Genomic DNA, 20,973 nt, shown 5'->3' with positions numbered 1-20,973 from the left:
AACCACAAAATTATTTCACTGCTACTTCATAACTGTAATTTTGTTACTATTATGAATTGTGATATAAATATCTGATATGCAAGATATCAAAGGGGTTTTGATGCACAGGTTGAGAACCACTAATCTAAAGGAGGCAGAAGCCAGAGGATCAAAAGTTTAGTATCATCCTCAGCTATAAAATGAGCTCAAGTCTAGCCTGAGCTTATGAGATCCCCCAATAAGTAAATATAGATAGATAGATAGATAGATAGATAGATAGATAGATAGATAGATAGATAGATAGAAATGTGAATCAAAAATCAGTGATAGAAACTACCCCAAATAGATTGGCAATCCTAATAAAATGCTCTAAATAATTCCGCCCCCAAATGGCAAACTTGGAACATATTTTTTCAAAAATCAAGGCTAAAGTATTATTATTAGCTCACAAGTTTAGAGCAGTGATTGCTCTTGCAGCAAACCCATGTTCAACTCCCAGCACCCAATCTCCTTTTCTGGCCATTAAGGACACAAGCACTCATGTGGTGCATGACATGCATGTAGGCCAAAGCACCTATACACATAAAATAAATTATCTTTTTAAATCATACTTTATGATATTTAAGAGGCATTTGCACAGGAAGCACAGAAAAAGGAAACTGAAGGCTGTGGAGATAGTTCAGCAGGTGAAGGCTCTTGCCACTAAGCCTGAAAACATGAGTTTAATCCCCCAATTTAATTCACTATGTGGGTACATAGTAGAAAGAAAGAACCAACTCCCACAAGCTGTTCTTACACACCCACACCCACACACCACCACACACCACTATCTTTAAAAAATGGTTTACTGCCGGGCGGTGGTGGCACACGCCTTTAATCCCAGCACTCGGGAGGCAGAGGCAGGTGAATCTCTGTGAGTTCGAGGCCAGCCTGGTCTCCAAATCGAGTACCAAGAAAGGCGCAAAGCTACACAGAGAAACCCTGTCTTGAAAAAACCAAAAAAAAAAAAAAAAATGGTTTACTTTCGGAGGGGAGGAAAAAGAAGGAAGTCTGAAGATGAAAGCACGGACACAAGTGCAGGGCCAATTCTAAACTAAGGCTCTATCGCCATCCGACAACACTGACTTTAAGATGAAGTCGGCACGGTGGACACACCTTTACTTCCAACATCAGGAGCCAGAGGCAGGCAGCTTTCCGAGTTCAAGGCCAGCCTGGTCTACAGAGTGAGTTCGGACAGCCAGGGCTACACAGAGAAACCTCGTCTTGAAAAACAAAAACAAAACAAACAAACAAAAACAGAAGGCGGGGGCAGGCATCTTTTGGTATACAAGGTCATGGAATCAAAGCAAAAAATGTGCAGAGAAATATTAGCACTTACTTTCTTTGAAGCTATATAAAAGACAACTGTATACCAAACAAGAATACTGTTAACAATTTTCAAAGAATATGTAATATCTATACCGTATTGGAGGACCAAATGTCTTCCAATATTGTATTTTGAAAGCACTTGCAAAAAACTCATCCGTGAAAGATGAGAACTTAAACAGAAATTAAGAGCACTCTGATAATGAAAAAATACATAGTAAAAGTGGCACTCGAGAAAAATACAGTTTAAAGAGTTTACATTGGAAAATAAGGGCTAAAATAACTTAGAAAAAATATGGGAGGATATTTTTGGAACAGAAATCAATGATATATAAAACAGAGACATCAAAAAAGAATGTATAAATCTGAAAAAAAAAAAGTGTAATAAACTATGGTGACAGACTGACCCAAGACAAAAAGAGAAAACGCACACATTCAGGGAGATGAGCAGGTGAGTAGAAAGAGGCCAAGGAGATGAGGCTATACTGTCAATAACTCATGTAAACCCATGGACATATTTAGATCCCCCAAACCTGTCAGCTGAAACTGTAAACAGTGGGTTTGTGTGATGTGCCTCCCTGCTTACAAAAGCCCTCACTAGTACTATCTGACACCATTTCAACTGGAACTTTGAACTGGAAACACGAGGTAAAGACAGACATTTGGGGCTGAAGAGATGGTTTGGTTGGTAAGAGCACCTTCTATGTGAGCATGAGAAACTCAGTTCCGACCTCCAGGACCCACAGAAAAGCTTGGAAAGGGTATGCCTGCCTGTAGTCCAAGAGCCGGGAAAAGGTGAAGAAGTTCCCTGGTCAGCCAGTGTAGCTCAAACAGTGAGGTTCAGTTCAGCAACAGACCCTCTTCTTAGAGAACTTCTGATGGACTGCATTTGTATTGGCAGTCCTCCTGTGCATGAATACGCACACCACACACACCCACACCCACACAAAACACTCAAAAATGAACATAAGCCCAAAAATCACCTCACCACCAGCTGGTTTATGCACTTCAATTAATCAGGTTCTCTGGTTTCACACAATAATGTGCATCTTTAAACCTTATTGCTTTAATTTTGTCTCTGTTGTTTTCAAATAAATTCTCAGGTCATATGAACTATATACTATTTCCTGACTATGTTTTTCCTGTTGCCAACACAACATGAAGCTCAACTGATAAATTCTTCTGGCCTCTGTACCTTCTAAGTTGATTATGGGACTAGAGGTTTGATGACTTGGTTCAAATCCTTTGGCAAGAATTAAGTTTCTTCTCAGAAAGCATGAAACTTCAGACACAACAGCACTAACTATTCCTCCAATTCTACCCATTGCTCTCACTTACTCACTGAAATGACTGTAGCATAGAAGCTTTCCTCACTTCTTTGCTCTTCTGACATTTTTTTTAAGAGTTTTTATTTTATGTGTATGGGTGTCTTGCCTGCATGTATGTGCACCATGTCCAAGCAGTACCTGCAGAGGTGAGAAGAGGGCAGACCTGGGACTGGAGTTACAGTAGTTGGAAGCTACCATATGGGTGCTGGGAATTGAATCTGGGTCCTCTGGAAGAACAATCAGTGTTCCGAACCAAGCCATCTCTCCAGCCCCAACTTCCCTCATTTCTTATATCAGGAGTTGGCAAACACTTTTAATTTTAGTCTACAAAAAAATCCAATCTATTGCAACTACTCAACTCATATAGTAGTACAAGAGGCCAAACAATCATTTCCTGAATTTCCATTCATAAATTGGTACAACTGGTTTCAATGAAATTTATTTACAAAAACAGTACCAATGACTATTATTTGGTTACCAGTGAAAATTATAGGAAAAACAATATAAATGCTCAATTATTTTATTCATGTTTTTAAAACAATGTAAACGTATCCTTCAGCCAACCAATTAGTTTCTCTTTGTTTGTTTGTTTTTTGTGTGTGTGTGTGTGTGTGTGTGTGTGTGTGCTTGGGAGCAGACTTGTGCTTAGGATTGGATTTGAAAGAGCCCATTTTAAGGCAACTGTCACCCTTATGAAGATGAAATGGTTTTATCTTTGGCCAACAGGAACTCCTAAGATGCTAGTTCCAGAATCCTTTTTTTTTTTTTTTTTTTGGTTTTTCGAGACAGGGTTTCTCTGTGTAGCTTTGCGCCTTTCCTGGAACTCACTTGGTAGCCCAGGCTGGCCTCGAACTCACAGAGATCCGCCTGGCTCTGCCTCCCGAGTGCTGGGATTAAAGGCGTGCGCCACCACCGCCCGGCCCAGAATCCTTTTGACATGCCTCGAGCAATAGCTTTCTCTAGCAAGCACAGTACCTAGACACTTTAAAAATCATTTCAACTTTTCCAGAATTGAATGGGGGCTAAGGGAAGAAACAAAAAGAATTGAATGATAAGTAATGCATGGAAAAAAGATTTCACAGAACCTGGAACAATTCTTAGAATAGTTCAGAAGGAATACAAAACTGTTCTTAACATATCAGATATCTAAGGCGAGGAGGTTAGGATGAGAGTGGGACTCTATGATCAGAGAAAAGTAAATTAAAAATACCACGACACAACAGATTTACTTTTGAGGGGTTGAGGAGAAACCTATAGAATAGAAAAAGTGATAAAAGAAACAAGGAACTTCAGTCTCTCCTGGTATAAATGGAAAACTTAGGTACGGAAGAAGCAGAGAAGCAAGCACATCCAAAAGATCATTAACACAGCTGCCTAAGATCCAATGATGGCATCAGTACTGGGCAAGAAGGATGGGACAGAGTGAGGAGACACTGTACATGACAGAGTTGCACTTTGGCCTGCAGAAGCTGGGGTGGAAAGAAGAGGTGAGAAAAAGGGGGCAGGGCGCAAATAAACACAAAGAGAGGAGGTCAGCAACCTGCTGGAAGCTGTGCTTCCAATGTGTCAGGCACCAGGGTAAACCAGGGCCACCAGGACAACAGGAAAAGACCACGACAGGATGCCAGGAGGGACAATTTCAAGAAAACTTCAGAGTTTAAGTTGGAGGAACAGGCGATGTAAAGAAACACTAGTGAGGTGGTTTAGCAGGTAAAGGCATCTGGTGCCAAACCGGGTAACTAGAGTTGGAGCGCCAGAACCCACAGGGTGGGAAGAGAAAAACCACCCAACAGGATGTAATCTGACCTTTACATGCATGTCCCCACACCTACACATTCATTAAATAAATAAAACTAAACAAAAAAGACTGAACATAGAACTACTCTAACCCTGAGCAAAGTCTTTAATGACTAAGGCTGGGGATCCAGTGAAGGCAGTTCACTAACAATCTCTCCACTTTTGAGAACATTAAGTTTTTCATCATAAAAATTTTAAAATTTCTGAAAACTATTGAGTGTGCTACAAGATCTCATTCTTTGTGTACCCACTTCATCACTTTCTCCATAGTATAACTAACATTCCACAAAAACTTATTTGAAAATACTTAGTATCCCATGGATAAAGTGCAAGTGATAAATGGTTAACTCTCACCTTGAAGTTTTTCTGTACCATCTCCTTTTGCTTCCTCTTCTTTAACAGGGGGACTTATTCTAGGGGCCCTGCTTTGCCCCTGGACCATTTCTGCTAGCAATTCTTCCTGAGAAGTTCGAGTCCTGGGAGCAACTGGAAGTGTCTGTTTCTGTGGAACTTCACATAAAAAGCAAAAGAAGCAGAACAATACAAGCACAGTTACTCCTTCAGAACTCCACAGTTAACAACACAGATTAAATACAAATGCCACCCTTGGGTGGGTTCAGAATAGCGACAGCGTTCAAAACAAAGAAAACAACAAGTATTAAATACAAATGCAATCTTTGGGTTCAGAATAGTTACAGTGTTCAAAAACAAAAAACAAAAAAAAGAAACTACATTTTTCTTACAATATTCCCAGGAAAGACATTTGACTTCCTTGCTTTACTTGTACACAAGCAGCATCTAAAGCTTGAATGTCAGCACTCAGGAGGTTGATTGAGGCAGTGGGACCGCAATGAGTTCTGGACCAAACTGGACTACATAGTGAAAGCTGGTTTCAAAAACCCAAAACAAACCAACAAAAACTGTATGTCATGATACAATTTAAAATGTATGTAGTCATTTTGAACCAGATGCAGTGATATGCTCTTACAGTGACTTCAAACCATAACATAAACAGGCAAATAAAGAATGTTTCAATGCTATTTTTTAAAAATTCTTTTGTGACAAGGTCTCACTGTAGACCAGGCTGGTCTCAAATTCACTATTAAGTTGAAAATAACCTTAATCTCTTGCCTCTATTTCCCAAGTGCTAGGATTACAGGCATGTACAATCAAGTTTAATGTTAGATCTTGAAATGTGGGAATCTCCAGCTACTTTTTAAATTTTCTTTAGAAATACATGTTTTGCCCACAAATTTGTATGTGTACCCATGAGCACAGGTATGGTGCCTGTGGAGGTCAGAAGAGAGTGTTGGATCCCCGGGAACTGGAATTTTGGATGGTTCTGAGCAACCAAATAGGTACTGGCAGATCACTGTTGAGTTCCAGGCCAGATTGGTCTACATAGTGAGTTCCAGGACAGTCAGAGCTACATAGTAAGAATCTGTTTCAAACAAAACAAACAAAAACAACTCCCCCAAAAAAGATTTGTTCACTAATATGCTGCAAGTCTATTTCCAAAACAAAAGAAACAAGTCTTACTTTACAACCTGTCCTTAGGCCCATCCCCATCTCAGAGAACAGGTCTCTAAAGGCAGCTCTAACAGGAAAGCACTAAGTAATGAGTGACAGTCCTCATCAAGTTCCAGTCTGCCATCAAGTCCTGGTTCTCTTTTCAGGAAAAGCTTAATTCTGTCATGGGGCAGGACGACCTTCAATAACTACTACGTGGGAATGGGACACACACAACACTGGTGACTGAAGTAACTGTGACAATGTTTTTTTTGCTTGTGTAAATGTTCCATTTGTCCAAATGACCAGACTCATAGTCTCCTGTCTAAATTGTTCAAAGTGTGACTTGGAGGAGGGACCTGATGAGATTTAAGGATGACAGCACACATGGAATGCATAAGCCTAAGGAATAGCTATAAAGCTGGTAAAATGTTCTATTTATAGCTGGTACCCTTTTGTGCATTAGTCAGAACCAATAAAGATTTCCTTTATTAATCTCTGAGCATTTGGAATGATTTCTCAGTGGGAAGGCATATTAATTCTGTAACAGTTGCTCTTTCAGAGGACTAGGGTTTGATTCCCAGCACCCACATGGTAGCTTACAACCATCAGTAACTAATTCTAGGGGATCCAATGTTCTTTTCTGGACTCTGCAAGTAAAACACATATAAACATGAAAAAAAAAAAGGGTACAAGCAAGGAATTTCAAGGTCATGGAAATGCTTTAAATTCTTACTCTGAGCAATTATCATTGCTGTATTAGAAGAGTGAATTTTTGTAAAGGCAAACTGTTAGAGCAGGTGTTGGCCTTCACCTGATCATCCCAAATCTACTTAATGTTGTATGATCAAGGTTTAGTAGGGATGAGGAGAAGCAGAAGGTAGGTCAGTACCAAGAACTGTTTACTTTGCTTCAAGAAAGGGTCATGTGACAAAGGGCAAGTCGAAGAATGCTGTGAACGGGTCTATCAAATTCATATAAAAACTTGAATTTCAGAGTTGGCAATTGCTATCAGCTTAGTCCCACAAAATTTTCCGCTAGCTTCAGCAGGTGAACAGTCCAGAATGTAGCAGCAGCACAGGACAGCTCACCACCACTTGCATTTTAGAGTAAGTTTTCTTGTAAGAAGTTTTGTTATTAAAAACTTTGCACCTCAATATCTGACATCAAATGATTTTAGAGCTTCAATTATAATTAGGGTAACAATGTAACAATTCTCTGCCTTACAGTCTAGTACCAGGTTCCATCAAGGGAAAAGGGACTGGTCTATACATACAATAGTTTTAAACAAATTTCTTGCTATGGTCTGGGGATGTGGTTCAGTGGAACAGGACTTTCCAAGCATATGAGTTCAATCTGCTGCATGGCCAAAAACTAAATACAAAATTTCTCTAGCTTCAGCAACTTGTTATTACCCAATTTTGTTCTTTTCTACATAAGTACATACATAATATTGAACTAAAAAAACTAATATGAATGTCACACATTTTTTCATAATACCCTTTATAATTCATGGGCATTAGTTTATGCATATGAGAATAGAGCAGTTTACTCTGCTCAAGGAACTCCGAGGAGAGTTTTTCATCTGAAAAAGGTGCTGAAATCTTTAAACCCATTCTTCTAGAAGAAGTTCATACAAAGTTCAGTCTTTGTAGCTAGCAGGACTCTTTACTTCACACATCAAGACAAGCATGCTCAGTTCAATGAGGCGATCTCTTACCGGGGGAAAAACATACTACATTGAAATTACCTGCAGAATAGTTAGTTGTTTTTGTTACAGACTCTTGAGCTTCAGAGATAGCCTTCAAAATTAGATTCTTGTTAGCTTGTTTAGAAGGTGGAAGAGAAGGTCTAAAAGAGTTTTAAGAAAAGGTATTTGTACAATGTTTTAAATTTCAGTTCTTTACATGCTAACCATCTATTATTCTGTTACTATATAGCCTTCTGTTTTAAACATAGCAGTTACAGTTTTTAGAACAAGTCAATTAGACTGGAATCCTACCGCTTTTTTTTTTTTTTTTTTTTTTTAAAAAGACTCTGTATTAACATTTCCCCCCTCATTAATTTCCAGTCTTTGCAATTCTCTCCAATTTTCAGCAAGTCGTGGTTTTCCATGAATAGGTGTATCTCTCAACCCCAATGGTGCTGCAGGACAGCGTAGGGCCAGGGCACTTATCTAGCATTAGTCTGCACAGGCCCTAGGTTTCTTCCCAGCACTGCCAAAGGAACAATCCATCAAAATCTCCAGCCACATCAAGTAGTTCAGGATTAATTTATGGCTGTGGTCACGTACCTCCTCTCAGGCTTTGCTGGCACCGACACGCTGCTGGACAAACTTCCTACCCGGGAGCCGTAGTCCTCATCTTCCTCCTCCTCTTCTCCATCGTGACTGAACCTTTTTACTTTTACAACTGAACTTACCACAGGCAACTTTCTCTTCCGAAAGTTTTCATCCTACAATGAGATACATTTAAGCTTACCTTCATTGAAAACAAAGTTCTATCACAAAAAATACTTGTTTTCATTTTAAGATGATCTTAAGATGATCATTTAAGTTGATCGTAAGACCCGAAAGCGCTGGGTTTCTTATAAAACAGATGAAAATACCTTCTCAAATAGTTAACTCAAAAGAACTTTAAATTTATTTTGTAACAGTTGTACATAGCACTGTTAGAGAAACTATTTAAAACAAGTTATTTGGTTGCTTAAATTTAAAATTGACACCAAATAGAATAAGGGCAAAACTAACTCAAACTGCTAAAATCACAAGGCACATGTACATGACATACAATCCCTACAGAGCCAGTCCGAGAGGACACTATTTAAAATAAACATGAAAGTGTTTACTTAGGTTACATCTGGAATCAGCAACTGTCAGTCTCTAGTCCAGTAAGCCAGAAACTATATAAAATCTACACCAACCTCAATACTCATCTTATCCAAGCTGTTTCTGAAGAAGGGGCTGTAAGTGTCTTCTATGCTGCTAAGCACTTCCGGTTCGCACAGACGTCCTGCTTCGTAGACCTGGCTGCTCTGAACCTCCGGCTGCTTGGCAGTGTGAGCACTGCTTTGCTGCTGCTGAAGTTGCAGCCTGTTTAAATGGGTACCAGTGTCTGCATTTCTACTTGCAGGTGGTCGGTAAATTTCAATAGAAGGGCGAGAAGAACCATATGTAAGTGTCACTGTAGGTTTTTTCTGAGATAAGGGATTCTCCTGCACAAAATTGAGGTCTTCATCAATGAGATCATCTGGTTCTGGCTTGATATCAATCACATCTTCAGAGGGTGCTGGCTCCCTCAGAGGTTTCACTGTTGACATTAGCCGGGTTGAAGCTCCATCATCATAAGAATGTCTATTAAAACAAAATAAACAAAGCATTACAACAAAACTAAAGCATTATCCTCAAAGCTTCAAAGAATGTTTACTCAAAAAAAAATTTTATGAGAAAGTATGGATACTTTTTAATATTAAAAACTATTTCCAAATCATATTCATTCTGTAATTTTTTTCTTCTTTTGAGCCAGGTTCTTACTATTTAGCTCTGGCTGACTTGAGACCCCTCCACCTGCCTCTACCTGCCAGGTGCTGGGATTAAAGGTCTGCACCAGGGCTGGAGGTATGGTTCAGTGATTCTGAGAACTGGCCACTCACTCTTACAGAGCCAGGTTTGATTCTCAGCACCCACACTGCAACTAACAGCTATGTGTAACTCCAGTTGCAGAGGTTCTAAAGCTCTCTAAAGGACTCCATGGGTGTTATAAGCGCACGGTGCACAGATACACATACAGGCAAAACACCATACATATCTAATAAAAAAAATTTTTAATGCTTATACCACCACACCTAGTCCTCATACTTTAAACTTTTATTTACTACATTTAAAATAAAAAATCATATTCTGGTCACCATTAATTTATTCAAAAACTTGCTCACAGTCTGTTATGGTCTGAACCTAAAGGGGGCTGGGGAAATGGCCAGAGCACTAGCTGGTCTTCCAGAGGACCTGGGTTCCATTCCCAGCACCCACACTGGCTTACAACCATCTGTAACTCCTGTGCAAAGGGATCCAATGCCTTCTTTTGGCCTCTAGAGGCATCAGGTATGTACAGGATTCACAGACATACATGCAGGCAAAACACCTATGCAAATAAAAATAAAATAAAAATGAAATAATGAACCTGGAATGTCCCATACACACTCACGTGTTAAACACTAGATCCCTAGTTCATTATGCTACTTTAGAGGCTAAAATCCTTTTAGGAGGTGGGGCCCAATTGGCCAACACAGGTCATTGGTGTCTAGGAACAGACTTTTGCTGTTCTGGTCTAGTTTTCTTTGCTCTCTCGTTAACTATAGTGCTAGGAATTTCTTTCATATGCTTCTGTTTCCACAAACTCTATCTATCATGCTTCCATGGCTGTGATGAACTGAGAGCCTTCTGAACTCTAAGCCAAATACAAGATGTCCCATCAGGTATTTTCTAATAGCAACGAATGACAAGAAAATTAACTAATCCATGATCACCTCACTATTTCCAAAAATTGCTGAAACTAGGAACTAACTGAAGTGTCACATCCCCACGCATCTCTGGCCATAGCAGAGACTGGACTTTACCTGACATTAGTGGATTTCTGCTCCTGTGAACTTGCAGAAACTCTGGAATCTCTTTTCTCAGGCCTAGAGCTAGAAACGGCAAGGGGAGGGACTGCAGCTTCGTGCCTTCGCTCATCTCCCCGACTAAAGCTGCTCTTGTTTGAAGGCACAGTACTATCAAAGATGCTGGTGTCTGCAGACTTTAGACTAGAGGGCTCTGGAAAGAAAATGCATGACCCTGGTCATCTTTTTCTTAGCTCTCCTCCCTCTCATCACCAATTCAAAAGCAATACATTTAATAGAGAAAAGATTTTTTTAAATTAGTAACTCAAAGTGTTCCTTTTTCAGTTTTTGTTTGTTTGTTTTTGTTTTGTTTTGTTTTTTTGAGATAGGGTTTCTCTGTGTAATAACTCTGGCTGTCCTGGAACTTGCTCTGTAGACCAGGCTGGCCTTGAACTCAGAGATCCACCTGCCTCTGCCTCCTGAGTGCTGGGATTAAAGGCCTGTGTCACCACTGCTTAGCTAGTTTTCTTTTCAAACAAAAACAGGTCTTATGAAGTCCAGGCTGACTATATATACCACCAGAAATGACTTTGAACTTCCCATTCTCCTGCCTCCACTTCTGCAGCGTTAGGGATTCTAGGCATGTACCACCATGCCTTATTTTTTCAGTGCTCGGGACTGAACTCAGAGCTTCTTGCGTGCTAGGCAGGCACTCTACCAGTTGAGCTACATCTTTCGTTCCTCGAAGGTGGTAGTTTGAAAAGTAGCTGGTGTTTATCAAGAGATTTTAAGCACTAGGGGATAAAAAGCACCTAAAAATGTGGGCTCGGGATTCTTAAAGGAGAACTGTCTCAACAATATAATATTTATTACTACTAATAATAAATATTATTTTATTATTATTATTTTCCAAGAGTATCCACGTGTTTTAAATACTAGGATAATATTTGTGTATTCTCACTTTACTCCACATTAATTTTAGTCACTAAGTAGCATTCCTACACATCACTGTAGTTTATCTGATTTATTAGGTAACTTTAGATCACTTTCCATTATAAAGCAGTGAGGTATCTCTAAGGTTAAAGTTTGTGTACATTTACAATGACTTCCTCAGACACACGGCACTGTCTTGCCCATCACTGTCAAATCACAGTATGTTTAATGTTTGTACAGTTCAAATAAACCATTCCTCTTAAAGTGCCTGATGTTCTTCCAAGAGCAGCATAAGTGACTTTAGAAAGGAAAGGATCACACGTTTAACAAGCAAGAGTTTCAAAAAGCTCTCAATTTTACAAATCTTACCAGTTGTAACAGAGCGAAGTTTATCTAATACACCATGGAGCCTAAAAAAAAAAAGCAAAACAAAACCTCCCTTAATAAAAATTTTATTTCAATTGCCACTCTAAATCTGATGACATTATATCCAGATTAGTTCGTTTAAAGGCATTTAATAATACTGAACTGAACTTTGCAATCACACATTAGTTTTTTCTTTAAAGGCCTTACAATAGGGGTGGGAGACAGCTTAGCAGCAGAGCAGTTGAAGTCCTGGAAATGCAACCATTAGCCTCACGCACACTATTCAAGTACTCTAATATTACTGATCGACACCCACAGCTCTCTTCTTACTTTCTGAGACCAGGTCGAAGTTGCTTGACCCTCCTACCTCAGTCTCCCAGGTAGCTAGGATTACATGGTGTCAAAAGATCCAGAACAGAATGTTAAGAGCACACTCAAGGCCCTGGGTTCAACCCCCAGCACCCAAGAAAAAAGACAAAGACATCATTTGACAAGTCTTGATTTAAAAAAAAAAGTTACCTTACTTTCTAAGGACTAAAGACCAATACAGCTAATAGTAAAACAACCAGTTATCCCAAACAACTGTTTTACCTGTGTGTGCGTGTGTGTGTGTGCATGTGTGCGTGCGTGTGTGTGTGTGTGTGCGTGTGTGTACGTGTGTGTACGTGTGTGTGTGCGCGCGTGTGTGTACGTGTGTGTGTGCGTGTGTGTGTGCGTGTGCGTACGTGTGTGTGCGTGTGTGTGTGTGTGTGTGTGTACGTGTGTGTTTCTTTCTGCCCTCCTCCCTCGCCCTCTCCACAGGGTTAAACCAAGGACCATGCTCTACTAAGCACATGTTCTACCACTGAGCTATAAATACTCTAATCCAGTGGTTAATATTTAAACTATTTACATGGCTTCTTGGACAATGTAATTCTGAGAGGTAAAAAAAAAAGTTAATAAATATGCTATCCCATTTTACTGTAACTATTATTTAAAACCTTGCGTTGACATAGCCTATCTTAACCATTTTTATAGAAGGCATGTTTGCACAGCAATCCTTCCAAAATCCTCTCACAAACACCAGAAGCTTCCTGTTTCATTTAGACTCCATTCACGTGCTAGTTTCCTCATGGACACAATTATTTCAGGATTAAAAAAAATAATAATAGGATAAGGAATAAAAAGGCCTTAGTGTAAAGCTATAAAACTGAAGGCAAAAATGAAATACAAAAAAGCACCAGAGTAGGGCTGGGAGTCCTGAAGGTGATCCCCAGAGCCCACGTAAAAGCTGGGTGTTGGAAACCGCCAGCACTTGTAAGGCAGAGACAGGGGTCTCTGGGACAAACTGTCTAGGTGGACTAAAAGTAACTGATGAGCTCTGGGTTCAGTGAAGAGACCCTGCCTCAGTAAATAGAGTGATCCAGTGAGACACCCAACATCAAATTCAGGCCTACAAATAGAAACACACATACACACACCCCCATGCATACGCACGTCCATGTGTATCTACATATGCAAACATGCATACACACACAAGCAAACAACCAATTAAAAATCAGGGTAGTCTGTTTAACATTAGTGAACTGATGAAAGTACCAAAGAGAAGACACAATTCCTCGGATGAGTACATGGTATGAAACTGTATTTGCAGCAAGATGGGAAACTGATTTTGATTTTAAATTCACATTGAGTTAATGCTATATTGGTTTACAAAATCTGTCTTAAGCAGTCCATTAAGTCATCTGAGAAAGAACCTACAACGTTGTTAGTCTTCCAGCTTAGATAAGCTGGACTGAAAACTCCAAGTGATCTAAAGGTTTAACCAAAGGTCAGGTCACAACAATGCTTATGAAGCAAAACAAATTCTTGAACTACTCATGGCTTCTGGAGAGATGGGTCAGTGGTTAAGAGCACTGCTTGCTCTTCCAGAGGTCCTGAGTTCAATTCCCAGCAACCACAGGGTAGCTCACAACCATCCCCAATGAGGTCTGGTGCCCTCTTCTGGCCTGCAGGCATACATGCAGACAGAACACTGACTACATAATAAATAAATAAATAATTAAAAAGTATTACAATCACAGTATAATTTCCTCAGTCAAAAACACCATGACCATTTGAGAACAAACTATATTAAGCAGAGTACACAGCCACAATGAAGCAGTGTGTTAACTGTAAGGATCAGGGTGATCTTAATAACGTGCTCCAAAATTGTGCACTATACAGCAGAAAATTCTGCACAGATTTTCAAAGAAGTGTCATCCTGAGAGCCATAAGGCCTACAGCTGTCCAAACTACTGTGAAGCCATTCTTCCTCAAGAATCAAGACGCGAACAGGCCCATCTCCCTTTATGCCTCCTACTCAACTGAAGCAGCCTAAGTGCTCCCCCAGCTGTGCTCCATCCTCAGCTTTCAGTGGCCCTTTAACAAGTATTTCCCACCTGTCAGCAGACAAGCACTCATTATCCTTTCCAATCCTCACTCTGCCTTAAGCCTGACAACTGAATTTGGCCTTCTTAAACGGAACCTCATGCTCATTTTCAACTAAGGGCACATGTGATTTGATAAAGGGTAGTTCAAATCATGAGGATTTTATATGAAAAAATAAAGTTGCTTATTTGAAAGGTGACTGAGATGTTTGTCAAATAGAGACATGCATGTGTCAGGAAAAGAAAAAAGCTTAAAATGAAAACAAAAAAGTTTTCCCCATAAAAGTAAAAAACAAGCCTAGCTCAAACCATGGAGTTCCCTGTTTCTAAGTGGTTGTGCTGGGGGTGGGGTGGTGGTGAGGGGGGAGTGAGAGGAGGGGGTGGTGAGAGGAGGGGAATGATGAAGTGTAGAAGGCAGCAATGGCTAATAAATACATCAAGGGCTCCTATGGTGCAGGCACATCTGCAAGCTCTCTAATGTAGCAGCTAAGCTGTCCTCACAAGTACAGACAGTAGGTGACTTCCTATTCCCACTCAGAGGGAAAAATCTCCAGAGGCTTGTGCTGCACAGCTCACAGAGCGCCTCTCCACAGTGAACCTCCCAAGACCGCGGAAAACCTCCTTCTGGACACAATACCAATTCTGACTTTGCTCTGAGGCACAGATAATTCAGAAACATACCATACGGTGAATCGAATTGTGTTGTTCCCTAGAAACAGGGACAGGTCCTCTGTCATTTGGTCCTGACTTTTCTTGTTGGCCACCATCACCATAATGTAATCAGGAAGTTCTTCATCTATTTAAAAGGAAAAGTATACCAAACTTTTAAATGTTTCCTCAATATTTGATTTTGCTCAAAATCAATGTCCTTAAAAACCTCACTCTAACATAGGATGGACAAGAAAGCTCAGCTTCCAATTTTCCCCTTTATCCCACAATTATTTCCATTATTAGAAGGCCAGGAATTGGGAAAAAGTGGCATTTCTAGTCATAAAACTAGGTATCCTGGGTCACAGAATCAATTGGGAGAATGTACTGGTTTTTGTAAGAAATCCTTTCAATGTTCATCAACTTCAGACACTTCTGGAAGGTACAGATACGTACCCAATTGTATTCTGTTTAGTTTTCTGTACTTGTTTCCCTAGAGACTACGCTTCCACTCATAAAGGTAGGCTTCCATTACTCCATGTACTAAACTTCTATCAACAGCACATACACTAAACTACACAGAACTCCACAGCATATACAATGCCGGGAGTTCAACTGTTAATACCAAAGGAAGGAAAAAAGTTCAAAGGCAACTCAACTTCTTTCATCCACCAGTGGCAACCCTACCTAATGACTGCAGGAAAAAGCCCAAGAACAACAAGCAAGCAAAGTCATTGTGAGGAAATCTAATTTCTTTTTGAAAAAAGTAGGTGTTCTGGCTGTCCCACCCCAGATATATGGCCCATGAGAGGGTCTTAAAACTCATGATCCTTTTCCCTCTGCCTTCTCAAATACTGAGATGACTGACATACACCTCTGCACACAGCTTCAAACATGTCTTTATTACAATTTCCTTAGTAACTAAAATACTCATAATTTCCACATAAACAGAAAGGTCCATCTGCCAGACACTTGTTTCAAAGGAAAACAAGTCGGTGTTGAAGAGATGGCTCAACTGTTAGGAGCGCTAGCTGCTCTTCCAGAGGACCCAGGTTCAATTCCCAGCACCCACATGGCAGCTCACAACTGTCTGTAACTCCACTTTCAGGGCATCCAACACCCTCACCCAGACATACATGCAGGCAAAACACCAATGCATATAAAGTAATAAGTAAATAAACCATTTTTTTAAAAAAAGAAAAGAAAAACATCCAAACTCCAGTATAGAAGCAGGATAAAAGAGAAGGTAGTATTTTATGGGAGCATGCAATAAGGGAGGAAACATAAATAAAAAGTGGCCAATCTTTGTGTTGCGAAAGTATCAAAAAAAAAGCCCTGTTGTAATAAATAAGCTAATCTTTATGTATGTGACATATCTATGATCCAACACTACTAACTGAGACAGTGTAAACAGGTAAGACTGCTAAGATACTTGGGCAAACAGCTATTTTTCTTTCCTAGTGCCAATGATATTACTTTGCCACTGTATCAATTTGTACTTTTTAAAATTTCATGAGATCAGTGGTTGTCTCAGTATAAAATGGGAACAAGGAAAGGTGTTAGAACCAGTTATAAAGCCAAAGGAGCTACTGGAAATTTGGGAAGGGAGGAGGACTTAATGAGTCTATTGTTCTTTTTTTTTCCCTAAAAGTGGTGCTAGGATTCAATCATGGGATCTTGTGCAGTGTTAGGTAGTCTCCAGTGAGCTATACCCAGTCCAGTAGATTTATCACATTGATGAGTGATGGCTTTAAGATATATACTTATCAAGACATGGCAAATATACTAATAAACAAATACAAACACTTGAAGTACGTGCAACTTAAACTATCAATTATTTCTCAGCAAAGTCTTTAGAATTCGTATGTTTTCTGAGTAGACAATACAATGGAAATTAAGACTCTAATGCAAAATTAGCATGTGACCATAAAATATTCTTCCACAGTCCAGACAGCCCTCTAAAATACATCTTAAATTAGCCTACTGGGGACAGAAGACAGCAGTAAAAGCTGGGAAAGTACACAGAAGCTCTCACCTCTAGGGTGTGAATGAAAACTGAACAGTTCGTCCAGTCGGAGAGGGAAGAGGGATCTATGAGCAAGGGGCATCAAGATCATGATGGGGAAACCTACAGAGACAACCAAACCAAACTAGTGGGGACTCATGAACTTTAGATCAACAACTGTGGAGCCTGCATGGGACTGGACTAGGCACTCTGCATAATCGAGACCTTTGTGTAGCTTGATGTGCTTAAGAGGCCCCTGGCAGTAGGATCAGGATCCATTCCTGGTGCATGAGCTGGCTTTTTGGAGCCCATTACCTACGGTGGGACACTTTGAACAACCTTGATGCAGGGAGAGGGGCTTGGACCTGCCTCAGCTGAATGTACCAGGATCTGCTGACTCCTCACAGGAGGCCTTACCTTTTCAGAGGAGGGGATGGGGGGTTGAGAGGAGGGAAGAAAGGGGGAATCTGTGATTGGTATGTAAAATGAATAATAAAATTTTAAAAAAGAAAAAAAAAAAAAACCTGGACTGTCACTGCTGCACCACTGACCTGTTCCATGTAAGCATAGAGGAAACCTTTTCTGCTTGCTTTAAAGAATGGTGGCTCTTCTTTGTACCCCACCCAATACTTTGAAAAATAAATACTCAAATAATTACTGAACAACTGTCTTTATAACCCTCCAGAGCTCTGAGACTCTTTTTAGGTATAAAGAAATATGAGAAGCTGGGACCAGTAGTGGGATATGAATGTCACCCCAGCACCTAGGAAACTGAATCAGGAGGATCAGTTTGAGGCTGGCACAAGCTATATCATGAATGGCAAGCCAGTCTGAGCTATACAGTCTGAGATCCTACCTCAAAGAAAAGAAAAGCCACCCTGTTCTGGACAGTGAGGTATATACATCTACAAATAATATGGTAACTAACTGCAAACATAAAAAAGACCTTGCTTTATTTCAAAGAATTGGAAGATAACTTCTGTTAACTGATAGATATAAACACCAGGCTCTCTGCTAGAACCCATCATGAAATTGCTTTAAGGAATTTCCAATTCTGAAGTTATAATAGTGTTAGAGAATTTATGGGGTCCTAGGTTCAAGGAAGGAGGAAGGAGGGAAGGCGGGACCATCCATCCTTCCCTTAAGTCGTTTTTATACAGTTAACATAACAGAAGCACAAGGACCCCCAACCCCGAGCCCCTAACCCTCAGTCTGCTATTGGTAGGCCTAGTGCAGCGCTCTCCCAGAGCAATACTGCCGCGCCAATTCCAGCAGTATTTGAGAAACAAATGCGGGGCTGGAGAGATGGCTCAGAGGTTAAGAGCACTGGCTGTTCTTCCAGAGGTCTTGAGTTCAATTCCCAGCAACCACATGGTGGCTCACAACCATCCGTAATGAGATCTGGTGCCCTCTTCTGGCCTGCAAGCCTACATGTAGGCAGAATACTGTATACATAATAAATAAATAGATCTTTTTAAAAAAAAAAAAACAAAAAAACATGAGAAACAAATGCAACTGTAAGGTCATGTTTTAAAAAACTGAAACAAGTGGTTTGGAATTTCTGATAAGTGACAGCAATGAATTGATCTCAGTGAACAGGAGCTTGTACCTCACACCACCATTTACTAACAGTTCCACATGTGCAGCACATCTCTCACAGCTGGCCCCATTACATGTTCAATGAGAAAAACAAGGAACCTAAGAAGATCCAGGTCCACCTTCATCTTTCATACCCACAGGGAGTCTTACAACAATCCGGAAACAAACCTGAAATCCAACAATCAATTATAATTCATAAACTACTCATTCTTAGCCTGTTCAGTCTCAGGGCCCTTCTCTGGCTGATGTGAATTGTATCTACTAATATTAACCATATGAATTTAAGATGGAGAATTTTTAAAGGATATAATTATTAATGTATCAATTATATGCTAGTAGCTCAATTATATTAACTTAATAGTTTTTTGAGAAAGAAAAAACATAATAGCTCAAGGATGGCCTTGCCTTCTACTTCCATAAATCTCTTTTGTATCTGGTATAAAAGATAAATGAATTCTAATCTCTGTTTCTTGCATCTAATCTGTGGTCAAGCTGTTTAATGTTGGAGAATGTCAAGAAAATCTAGTCCTACAAAGATGTACTTCAAGTATTTTAATAGCCTTTCTAGATCTCATGGATACCCTTCTGTGACACCACACTAAAACTCAAGTGACAATTTATTAGCAATATAGAATCTAATACACCACCAATTACCTCTTTGTACTGTTACAAGAAAATCCACCTATACATCTTTTAACTTTCGCATAATTCAGTAACGTGTAGTGGTCGCTTGGAGATACTAGTTCACTGAGCTGGTGAACCAAGGACATGCTGATACATTTCATTATATGAAGCCACACTGTCAGTACCTCCATAATTTCACCACAAAATCTTCCAGTTCACAGAGGTCAAAGTTTAATTTTCATTTAAGGTTCAGCTTGTCATTGGCAATAAAAACTACTGGCTTTTTTCATGCCTACTGAATACCTAAGTGCACAAAACCAGTTTATCACTTCTTAGAAGGTAAAAAAGCTTCCACTTCTGTGATAAAACACTGTGACCAAAAGTACTTGGTGAGGAGAGTGTTTATTTCATCTTACAGCTTATGGCCTATCATCCAGGGACGTCAGGGCAGGAACTCAAGGCAGGAACCTGTGCTGTGGGATATCTTTCTGTACGCTGTGAATATGTGTTGCTGATTGGTTGATAAATAAAGCTGCATTGGCCTATGGCAGGGCAGGATGGAGCCAGGTGGGGAAATCCAAGAGAGAGAGAGGAGAAAGGAGAGTGGGGGCAGATGCTGAACTGCCGTCTAAGGAGCAACATGTAATGGGACGCAGGTAAAGCCACGGAACATGTGGGATACACAAATTAAGAAATGGGTTAGTTTAAGATGAAAGAGCTAGCTAGCAAGAAGCCTGCCATAGGCCATACAGTTGGTAATTAATATAAGCCCCTGAGTGATTTTTTCATAAGTGGCTGCGGGGACACAGAAAACTTGCAGCTATAAACCTGGAGACAGGAGCTGATGCAGAGGCTATGCAGGAGTGCTGCTTCCTGGCTTGCTCTGCCGGCTTTTTCTTTTAAGTTTTCTGAGACAGGGTTTCTCTTTGTAACCCTGGCTGTCCTAGAATTCACTCTGTAGCCCAGGCTGGCCTCTAACTCACAGAGATCCATCTCCCTCTGCCTCCCAAGTACTGGGATTAAAGGTGAGAGCTAGTATTAAAGGCATGTGCCACCAATGCCTGGCTTTCTGCCTGCTTTTCTTTAAAGCACCCAGGATCACCAGAGGGGGGGGGAGGTGGCACTACCCACAGTAAACTGGGCCCTCCCACACAAATCAAGAAAATGCCCCTCAGCCTTGTCCACAAGCCAATCTGGTAGTGGCATTTTCTCAGCCGAGTGCTCCTCTTTCCGAATGACTTTAGCTTGTGTCAAGCTGACATGCCAGCACAAGTAACAACCTTAGTTCAAAATCACTAATACCTTTTCCCAAAACAGTCCCATCAGCTCAGTGTACTACTGCTTTCCAAGCACTTCTATGTCCTCACAATCAAAATACTAAAAAGACGGCTGTCCTGGAACTCACTCTGTAGATCAGGCTAGCATCGAACTCAGATCTGCCTGCCTCTGCCTCCCTCCTGAGTGCTGGGATTAAAGTTCTGTGTCACCACCTCCCAACTGCGAAGCCAGTTTTCAAAACATTATATTAACTATTTCACTGATAAGATTCTAAATGGAACTGGCTTTTTTTTTTTTTTTTTAACTACAAGAAGTAATTTGACTAAGAGTTCTAGGAAAATCTGGTGTGACTATCTCTTAAACTTAGTTTTCTGGCTGGGCGGTAGTGGGGCACGCCTTTAATCCCAGCACTCGGGAGGCAGAGGCAGGCGGATCTCTGTGAGTTCGAGGCCAACTTGGTCTACAGAGTGAGATCCAGGACAGGCACCAAAACTATAGAGAAACCCTGTCTCGAACCCCTCCCCCCAAAAAAAACCTT

At 40.3% G+C, this 20,973-nt stretch overlaps 1 protein-coding gene across 9 annotated transcripts in view; it reads right to left on the bottom strand.

The window, feature by feature from the left end:
• Zc3h14 (zinc finger CCCH-type containing 14) overlaps positions 1 to 20,973 on the bottom strand; it is a 45,285-nt gene that overhangs the window by 22,938 nt on the left and 1,374 nt on the right. For 6 of the 9 annotated variants that reach the window (XM_052738722.1, XM_052738723.1, XM_052738726.1 and 3 more), the window contains exons 3-9: positions 14,963 to 15,077; positions 11,877 to 11,917; positions 10,593 to 10,788; positions 8,901 to 9,330; positions 8,272 to 8,432; positions 7,729 to 7,829; positions 4,824 to 4,979 (exon numbers count right to left, since the gene is read on the bottom strand). In XM_052738722.1, the coding sequence (XP_052594682.1) occupies positions 4,824 to 4,979; positions 7,729 to 7,829; positions 8,272 to 8,432; positions 8,901 to 9,330; positions 10,593 to 10,788; positions 11,877 to 11,917; positions 14,963 to 15,077 (1,200 nt within the window). Of the gene's footprint in view, positions 1 to 4,823; positions 4,980 to 7,728; positions 7,830 to 8,271; positions 8,433 to 8,900; positions 9,331 to 10,592; positions 10,789 to 11,876; positions 11,918 to 14,962; positions 15,078 to 20,973 lie in introns of those variants that run through there. The other 3 variants (XM_052738730.1, XM_052738729.1, XM_052738731.1) reach the window with 3 other exon arrangements.

Source organism: Peromyscus californicus, unplaced genomic scaffold (genome assembly GCF_007827085.1).
Source record: "Peromyscus californicus insignis strain IS unplaced genomic scaffold, ASM782708v3 Scaffold_15__1_contigs__length_86483966, whole genome shotgun sequence".
Classification (NCBI taxonomy): domain Eukaryota; kingdom Metazoa; phylum Chordata; class Mammalia; order Rodentia; family Cricetidae; genus Peromyscus; species Peromyscus californicus.
This window is presented reverse-complemented; position numbering and strand designations above follow the sequence as displayed.